At 37.8% G+C, this 10064-nt stretch overlaps 1 protein-coding gene across 1 annotated transcript in view; it reads right to left on the bottom strand.

Annotated features, from left to right (window-relative positions):
* Window positions 1-316: 316 nt before the first annotated feature.
* The window catches only part of LOC126234771 (adhesion G-protein coupled receptor G4-like), a 218133-nt gene continuing 208385 nt past the window's right edge, over window positions 317-10064 (bottom strand). The window contains exons 11-12 of the mRNA XM_049943521.1: window positions 9349-9489; window positions 317-880 (exon numbers count right to left, since the gene is read on the bottom strand). Of these exons, the coding sequence (XP_049799478.1) occupies window positions 436-880; window positions 9349-9489 (586 nt within the window). The 3' untranslated portion in view covers window positions 317-435. The remainder of the gene's footprint in view (window positions 881-9348; window positions 9490-10064) is intronic.

The raw sequence follows: 10064 nt of genomic DNA, 5'->3' as shown, positions 1-10064 counted from the left end.
AGTTCGACTAAATACCTAGGAATTACAATTAGGAGCAACTTAAGTTGGAATGATCTCATAGATGATGCTGTAGGGAAGGCAAACCAAAGACTACGTTTTATTCACAGAACAGTTGGAAGATACAACAGGTCTATCCAACTTTCTTCACAGATTTCCCGGTAATGGAGGATGGAACAGCAGAGAAATAGTCTGGAGGTGGTTTGAAGTACTCTGTGCCAACCACTTAATTGTGAACTGCAGAATAATCACGTAGAAGTAAAGGAGGACAATTTAGTTGTGTATTTGCGTTAAAATGTAAATAAATGTTAGTTGCCTATGACCTTGGAAGAACACTTTATTGATGTGCGTTACCGTACAGGGCACAAGATATAAACAAATATCACCATGGCTAAGTAATTCTATGAGTAGAGGTCGAATAAACGGTACAATGCCTGACTAGTTGCTATTTTCGCCTTCCTGGCCCATTTGCGTATGTGGGAAGACATACTTGGTGGCAGAGCGCCGATCCTGAGAGGTTGGCATGTAGGCAGCATCAAAGGGATTGCCGTCGTCTGGGGACCACGAGCTCAGGTCGAAAGTGTATCGCACCTGGCCCTCTTCGCCCAAGACAGTGTAGCGCGTCAGCAACACATGGGGTCTTTCCTGCAGAGGAAACTCTAACTGCGGCCGCCGACTTCGGACGCTGCCGTCTGCAGATGCCGGCACACCTGAAGACCATGTGTGCAGCGACATGTCCACACCACCTGGCGTCTCTGTCTTTTGTGTCCTCACGGTAGGCCTCAGAGGGCTGCTGGATGTAGGCAGAGTAGACAGTAACGTGCTGCTCAGGCGTCTGCGCAGCTTATCGTTGCACAGCACGAAGAATATGAACAGCATTAGCCTGTACACAACACCAACACTCTGGTCAAACGAAACTGTATATTTCCAGAGACCCTTTCAAGTCCCAAACATCTACAGTGTATATATACAGAATGAAGTGACGAAAGAAAATTTGTACCAAGGCTGGGATTCAAACACAGGTCTCTTGCTGACTAGGCAGATGTGCTAACCAATATGCCACCCTGGCATAGTGGGTTTCCCTAGCATGCCTCTTACCTCAATACCAGGTGGGCTGAGGCATGATGGGAGGGAATTTGGATTGAGGAGGGAGACATTATAGGGTAGTCCATACAGTTTTGCGAACGTAATGTGCTATGGCGCTGGTGTAGTGGTTAGTCTGTCTGCGTAATCAGCAGGGGACTGAGGACTGAATCCAAGCCTTAGTACAAATTTTCATTCGTCACTTCAGTCTGCATATATAGAAACACTTCATTTGTGTAACCACATACCAAGGTGTATATATATATATATATATATATATATATATATATATATATATATATATATATATATATATATATATAAGTCTTTGTAACTGTTTTGAAAGAGAATCGGCAGTACCACTTCAGTTAAAAATCATTGCAAGAACAGGTTAACGACTGTGGGGTGGTAGATTAACCTGTTACCTTGGAAGTTTTAGGCAAAGGCTGGGCTCTTCCCCAAATTCCGCCTCAGAGCATTGTGCTCAGGTGTAGTGCACCATGACCTGGATAAATGCGGATGTGGACTTGTGAAGGTAGGTATGTTTCATTTAAATGAATTGGTCTGAAGAATATTATATGTATTTTGCATTGGTATGCCCAGGTCAGTATGACATACCGTGAAGCTGTTAATGTTGTCATGGAATGACGCAGTTCCAGCGTGGGAACGATATCCAGGAAAACTGGAGAGAGAGGAGGTGATTCATGTCATCTGGGGACTGAAGAGTAAAAAGTTTTACCACACACATCATCCATATAAAAAAACGACAAAAACTTGCAAAATACCTAGAAGACAAACAATTGAAGGTATTGTACAGTTAGTAAAAATAAAAAATTAAATTTGTTGAATACATTAGGTAGGTTGTCGGACCTAGTCTAAGAATATTTGTGATGAAATAATTAATGAATTACCTAAACTGATGAGAAAAATATAAAAGATAAATATTATATCATTTGGTATAGAAGATTTATGACAAGTTGATCTAGCAGAAATGGATCCTGGAAACTTAAAAAGGAATTACAAAAATAAATAAAGGAAATAAACATTTATTAACTGTTATTGATGTGTTTTCAAAATTTGTTTTGGCTATTCCAGTAAAAGATAAAAGTGGTAAAAAGGTAACTCATACTTTTGAAAAACATGTGAAATCTCAGATATTCTAGAAATTCACGAACAGATAAGGGTAAGGAATTTTATAATAAAGATTTTCAAGAACTTATGAAAAAATATAAAATTAATAACTTCTCATCTCTTATAAGAAAGGTAACGTTTGTATAGACAGGTGGAAATTAGAGTACCTATTGTTAAGTATGAATCTGAATATGAACTTGAATTACTACAGGAAAGTTTGAAAAATCCTAAAATACCAAAACCTCGCTATGGATTATGAACTATGGAAAACGTTGGGCTGTGGAACAGAAATAATTTTGAATTAGATATAATAAATCACTATAATTCAGCAGAGTTTAATATGCTTATTTTATTTTTATTGTTTTTCAAATGAAGTAAAAACATAATCTTCTTTATTCCTTATTGTTTGATAATGTGAAATTAAAAAATAATTATTTAAAATAGCGAGATGTTAATGTAAATGAGTAATTCAGTTTAAAACGAGATATTGATATAAATCCACATAATTTTATTACAAATTTTCTTATTTATGTTGTAAATATGACTCGAAAAAAATACTGTAGGAACACAAGAAAACTACCATGAAATTACATGCTACTTTTAATAATAACATTCCTAATCATTCTTTAGCTTATATAAGTTTTATGGAAATATATTTAACTTTCAATACTCGGTATAGAATACTATGAGACTATTAAACTACTTTTTTTGTTTGCTTCTTGAGGAAGGAACTTCAAAAAATGCTATATAAACTTGAATATACATTTTTACTATTTCTAGAAAATTGAGTCACAAATATGATATAGTAAATGATCATGATTTCTATGATAATCCTCAGATTTTTTACAGTCATAAAAAAAGAAAGAGTTTGATCCTACTATTTCTCCTCAAATATCTACAATATTTTCATTACAAAATTCCAACATATGATTAATACATTAATTACATTTTTTGTTTCTCAGTTTTCATTTGTTAAATATGGTTTAAAATAATAATTGGCAGAATTACATTTGACTTGTTCCTTTTGGGTTTATTAAAACTTTCAACAAAAATATTTTTCTCAAATTTAAATATATCCCCTAGATTAGTTATTTTTATTTGTTCTAATTAATAAGACAAGACTTCATTAGCTTTTTAAATATGAAAAAGATGAGTTCACATATCTTAGGTGAATACTTTTTAAATGAAAATTAAATTTAAAAAATTTAACTGAAAAAATTTTTTAATTTATTCTCAAAATCTTAAGTCTTTACATGTGGGAGACCTTTCCATTTTTTTATTCAATTAAACATTTGTAATTTACTGATTTTCAATCACTTTCATATTCGGTTTAAATTTATAACTTTTCTGATTTTCAAATCATATTCATATTTGTTCAAATCTATAATTTAACTGATTTTTTATTTGGTTTTGTTCTTTAAACTCGGTGAAATTTGTTTTTTTAATTGAATGAAACATATTGAGTTAAGGGAGAAAAACGATCAGTACTAGGAGATGAAAATTAGGGTCCTGCACCAGGATTGGGGCAGTGTCCAATTTTCGTCTACTGTGACCAAATTGTTAACAAAACTTTGAAGTCAGAAAATCAAGTCTTGACTAAACACCCTCAGATCACAATATTGTAGTGTAGCTACACACAGTGAAACAGAACAGACTAGTGTGGAGAGTCACATCAAACCAATTTCGAGCTGAAGACCACAATAACAACAACAGTCAGCCTATTCCTTACGCATATAACCTGCTAACATCTTACTTACTGTAGTGTAATTGTCTGGTATTTGGTTACTTTGTAGGTTTATTCACATTAAAGTATTCACAAATAACCAGTCTCTTTTCCCAAGGCTTATTTCTAATTTCTTTTCAGTTTAATTTTATGTGCTTTTATCTTTGATGCTAGAGCTGTTACTAAAGCACATTGCAGGACACTGGGATCTGATCTCGTTCGAATGGTATTGCTACTGTGGGTCTCTTCTCTAATTCAAGGGAACAAGTCGTGTTTTCAAATTCAAAAAATTCTCCTCCCTTAGTTGCTTTTACAAACCATATAATGTTATTGAATAACTGCCCTGGTTTTCACAAGTTCAGACAGTTAAGAGCCATGACGAAATATATTTTAATCATGAGAACAAGTGCCAGTATGTCTCGCAGATATGGAATCATGCAATAGCAACACATGAATTAATTTAACGATACAGATTGATCTTCCTCCAGAAGCAATGCAAAGATACAAAGGTTTAATTATCACCTAGAAAAAATAGAGTTAGTTGACTAATTCCATGTTGGTTTGCAGGGACATCTCTGGAATCCCTGTACACACTGAAATCCCCATGCAACAATACTGTGGATTTGCCACTAGAAAAATCAAAACAAAAATTTGCATGAATTGTTAAAGTACAGTATCGTCACGTTAGTCGTTCTTTTTCTGTGGCTGAAGGGCAACAATGCTGAAATAATACTTGCTCAGGCGACGGCAGTATGTGTCAACAAAACACTGCAATATGATACATTGGTCACATAGCACAGACACTTCCCAAGTTTTTAATACAGTACGAAGATGGCTATTGTGGATGAAGCAAAAAAGAATAATAGATCAGATCCATGAAATATTGGTTATGAAGAAGGTCACTACCCACTGAATTCGAGAACTGCTCACACCTGAACATAGTCAGCAGTGGTAATATTGCAGATAGAGTCTGAGAAGGGGAGGCTGTAATGTTTGGATCACAGGTTTGCTTCAAACTTTATACACTTTTAATCATTGGGACAACATGATATGCAAGTAGTAAAGCGTAATACTTAGATGATATCGAGAAAATAGCAAGAGAAGTTTTATGTGTCAATGATGTACTGATAAGAAAAACGAAACTGTAATATAAGGCAATTTTATTTTGAATTGCACTTTTATCATTGAATATTATAAACATTTTTAAATATTTGAGATATGATTACAAACAATTTTGGCACACTGAAAATCTGTGGTTGTGGCAAACATGTTTTGAGCATTTTTCACACACTATTTTGATTTTCTTGTCCACATTTCTTGCACAAATGTAGCATCTTGCTTTCCTCATGGGTTCTGGTTCTGAAGATGTTGAGGTAAGAAGAGTACCACCAAGTTTAACAATAACGTCTCTCAGTTGATGAGAAAGGGGTCGAACATCTCGACATTGTATATGGGGCTTTACTAAATCCATTCCAAGCTTTTGTAGCAATTATCTTCTTTTTAAAGCATTTGTTTGATCAAGTTGTTTGGTGCACTGAAGCAAGACAGCAGCATACTATGTTTAGAATGGCATAAAATACAGACATTGGCCATCTGCGTGTTCGCCGTGATAACGAATAGTTGGCGCACATTTGGTCCAGTGCGTCCACTGCTCATTTTGTGGCATTGTAATCAATGATCGTTTCAGGTTTTTTCTGTTGAGTACTAATTTTATGATTGTGATGCATAGATGAAAGCAACACAACAGCTCGACCTTTCCGAGGAACATAAGAACAAATTGTCTTTCCTTTGTTATGCCCAAATGATGCAGATTCTACTGGGCGCTTTCTGTTTGGTTTGAATTCTTCTGTGAACTGCGGTTTATATTGCTTTAGAGTGCCTAAGACAGTTAACTTTTTGGCTTCTAGTTGATCACAGAGTTCAAGTGACATGAACCAATTGTCTACTGTCACATGTCTATTGCTTCCCTCAATTGGTGTTATTAATTTCAAAACATCCTGTGTTAGGATTGATAAAGTACTTTTATTTGTCCCTTTTCCTGTGTAAACAAATGCATTGCATAAATAGAATGTTCGTGAGTCACAAAGGCACATAACTTTGAGGCCATATTTGGCTGGCTTCTTGGGCATATACATGCGAAATTTGCACCTACCATGAAAGGGTACTAGCATTTCATCGATTGTCACATACACTCCTGCAGTATAATACTTTTGACGTTTGTCTATAAAGAGTTCCCACACATCTCTAATAGCTGCAAGTCTGTCATCAGCCTTCCTAGCATCTCTTGTAGCAGCACAATCGAATCGCAAACAAGACAAAATGAATAAAAATCTCTGAACGCTCATAGTGGCTCGAAACACATCACAACCACTTCCATTATTAGCAAAAAGTCCAACAACATTTTCGTGATTGAATTTCATTACTCCAGATAAATAAAGCAGACCCAGAAATGCTCTCAGTTCTATTATATCTAGCGGCTTTATGAACGCTGGCTTAGAGTCTCTATATTTGTTTGACATGTCATGTATCTTGACATTTGTATTGGTGAGTATTTGTTGCAATAAATCTTCACTAATGAACATTTTCCAAGCAGATAATATGTCAGTTGAATCAATCGTTTTTGCTTCATGTTTACCACCTGGAAGATGACTAACTATATTGTGAGCACGGGTACGAGTTGTAGGAGGTGCTTCTTTTAATCACTTGTAGCACTGCTTTTTTCCAAAAAAATATTTATCACCAGAAGGTCTAATACATGCCTCTTCATCTGATTCTTCACATCTACTTTTTGATGTAGCTTCAGAGGTGGAATCATGATCACTTAGTATAAATTCATCCTCATCTGCTGTGGTTTCCTCATCAGATTGCAAAAACGCAGCATCATTCACTATTCTTTCCAACTCGTCATCTGTTAATGACTTCAATGATGCCATTCTGAAAAATAATGCATTCATACTCACATTACCTTCACAATTAACGTTACCATAGAAAGTGTGCTGTTTTCGAAGTACTCTAAGATTTCAGTCGTGTAAAACACTAATTGAGATAGTCAAAAACAACTTACGTTAATATTCTGGTGGGGTATTCTGAGACCTTTTTTCTTTATCTCACACAATAATACTGGAAACACCGCATTCAACACTCCACGTTAAAAGGCAGCACTTCACTGAGGATTACCAAGAACACAGGTGCCATCTGTTGTTCCGTTCACGTACTATGTATTGTATTCTATCGTCTGGGGTTCTCTGGGACCCCACTAGAGCAGTTAAGGGTTAAGAAAGCTTTATGCATTCGAAAAAGAGTCATGTATCACCTCCACAACATTTTGGCTAAGAAGAAGGTCGCCACCCACTAGATTTGACAACTGCTCATACTCGAGCATAGTAAGCAGTGGAAATGTTGCAGATACACTATAACAAAGGGAGGTCACGATGTTATGAAATAATATTTGTTGTGATAATAAAGGTCACCAAACAGCCAAAATGCCATTGGAAATTTAATACAAGGTCAAGCAAATACACATGTTTTTCATTGTATTACGTTTCAAATGTAGTATGTATGACTGGTGTTGAAAAAAATGAATAAAATAACATTAAAAGGACTTGATCCATTGATCTACCAGCTACGGAGCTTGAAAGTTACCTATATCACCTCGACCAACTTGCCCTCAGTGTTAAAACACACCTGTATCCCTCTGACACATAGTACTTCTGTTGCGGTTTTCCCAAATCGCCTATGTAGTTTGCCTTACTACCTGCACACGATGATGTCCCAATGGACTACGAAAAAGTCCAAGCGTCGAGGTGTCCCCTTGTAAAAACAAGAATCTCTGCACCATAAATGATCTATCCAAATGAGACAGAAATCGGTAGGTGTGATTAACACATGCAGATAAAAAAATAATTACAATTTCAGAACTGGGTGATTTGTTCAAGGTAAAAGAGCTTCACAACTTGAACAAGTCAATCATGTGTTGCTCCAACTCTAGCCCTTATGCAAGCAGTTATTTGGTATGGGACTGATTGATAAAGTTGTTGGATGTCCTCCAGAGGTATATCGTGCCAAACTCCATCCAACAGATCGTCAAAATCTAGAGTGGTTGGAGGACTTTGTCCATAATACTCAAAATTTTCTCAATTAGGAAGAGACCTGGCGACCTTGCTGGCCAAAGTAGTATTTGACAAACACAAAGACAAGCAGTAGAAACTCTCGCAATGTGCAGTAGGGCGTTATCCTGCTGAAATGTAGCCCCAGGATGACTTTGCCACGAAGGGCAACTAAACGTGGCGTAGAATATTGTCGACATACTGCTGCACTGTAAAGGTGAGGTGGATGACAAACAAAGGAATTTTGCTATGAAAAGACATGCTACCCAAACTGTATCTCCTGATTTTTAGTCTGTATACTGTGCAACAGTCAGGCTGGTGCCCCACCAGCCTCTGGGGCGTCTCCAGAAACGTCTTCGCTGGTGATCGGAGCCAGTTCGAAGCGGGACTCACCAGTGAAGACAATTCTATTCTAGTGAATGAGATTCTATGCAGAAGACGTAGCTGGGTGCCCCAGAAAGCAGTGGGTTACCAACCTGACTGCTGGCCTCCATAAGCTCGACAACCAGGAGTGATGGTCTGGGGTACCATTTCATTCATAGCAGGACCCCTTTGGCTGTCACCTGCGGCACCCCTGCAGCAGAGCGGTACGTCGACGATATTCTGAGCCTTGTTTTGCTGTCCTTCATGGCAAGACATCTTGTGCTTAGATTTCAGCGAGTTAAAGCCAGCCTGCACACGGCGAGAGTTTCTACTGCTTGTCTTTGTGCTTGCCAAACTCTACCTTGGGCAGCAAGATCTTCAGATCTCTACTCAATTGAGAACACTCTGGGACTTATGCAGGGCCCTCCAGCCACCTCGGGATTTCGATAATCTAATTGAAGAGAATCTGGCACGATATCCCTCAAGAGCACATCTAAAAACAGTGTCAATCAGTGCCAAGGTGAATACCTTCTTGCATACGGGCCAGAGATGGACCAATGAGTTATTGAATTGTTCAGTCTTTGAAGCTCTTTGTCTTGAATAAACCTATCAATTCTTCTGAAATTGTGATCATTTGTTAGTCTACACACGTACATCATATCTAATGAATTCCTTCTCATTCTGTTGATAGTCTCATTTCTGCTATTATTCAGTAACTTTCTGGTTTACTCTCAATCCACAGAATATGCTCGTTAGACTGATTATTGTATTTAACAGTTCCTGATTTTCTTCCTCAGTTTCAATGAGGATAGCAATGCCATCATCGAATCTTACTGCTGATATCCTTTCGCCCTGAATGGCAGTCCAACTGCTGAACAGTAGTGAACAGTATAAAATTAGGTGAAAGCCTAGTGACACAAAGGAGAAGGAGTAGATGGCAGTTACCCCTGCGGCGTGGCGACGATGCAGAAGATGTATGCAACTGCTAGCTCCCTGGCCGGTGGTCCCAGCAGCCATGGGAGGCCCAACAGGAAGAACAGCATCACCGTGGTGAGGGCACGGTGCCGCAGCTGTGAGGGCCCGTGTCTGCAACAGGAGAAGTACGCTCTCATCCCAGTCACCACTGTGCCCCTACACCTCTGGGACAGCAACACCACTTCTCCATACTCCTGTGCACACTTAAGGAATCTGGGAGATGGGGTGGTGAGGCTCAATATAAGCCCAAACCCTTTCTTCAAATATTACAATGTATTCAACTAGAAGGTTACTGGAGCTCTCAAAAGGAGTCTACTTGCAAAAAAGTCATCATATGTGTACTGCCCCTGAAGTGCCTATAAATAGAAAACACTTGAATGTGTCCTTTTCATTCAAGCTGATCCGATTCAAAAATAAAAACAAATTTTTTTTCCATGGGTCACACTTCGTACATCTTTTCATGTTCATGAATCTGATTATAAATATAGTAAGATCGACTTGAAATTATTTGCTGCTCCAGTGTCCACATTAACAGTAGGTAGAGTGTATACAATATTACATAGCCCCAGTCTGCGCAGGAGGCACAGTAGAGGAGGGAACAACGGTAGTGGTGGGGCTCCCTTGTGGAGGGGAAGTGTAGTTATACAGCTGAACCCTTCACAAAAGCGCCTGTCACAGGCGAACAA

Source organism: Schistocerca nitens, chromosome 2 (assembly GCF_023898315.1).
Source record: "Schistocerca nitens isolate TAMUIC-IGC-003100 chromosome 2, iqSchNite1.1, whole genome shotgun sequence".
Classification (NCBI taxonomy): Eukaryota; Metazoa; Arthropoda; class Insecta; order Orthoptera; family Acrididae; genus Schistocerca; species Schistocerca nitens.
The sequence above is the reverse complement of the archived record's forward strand: the minus strand, read 5'-3'. Positions and strand labels throughout refer to the sequence as shown.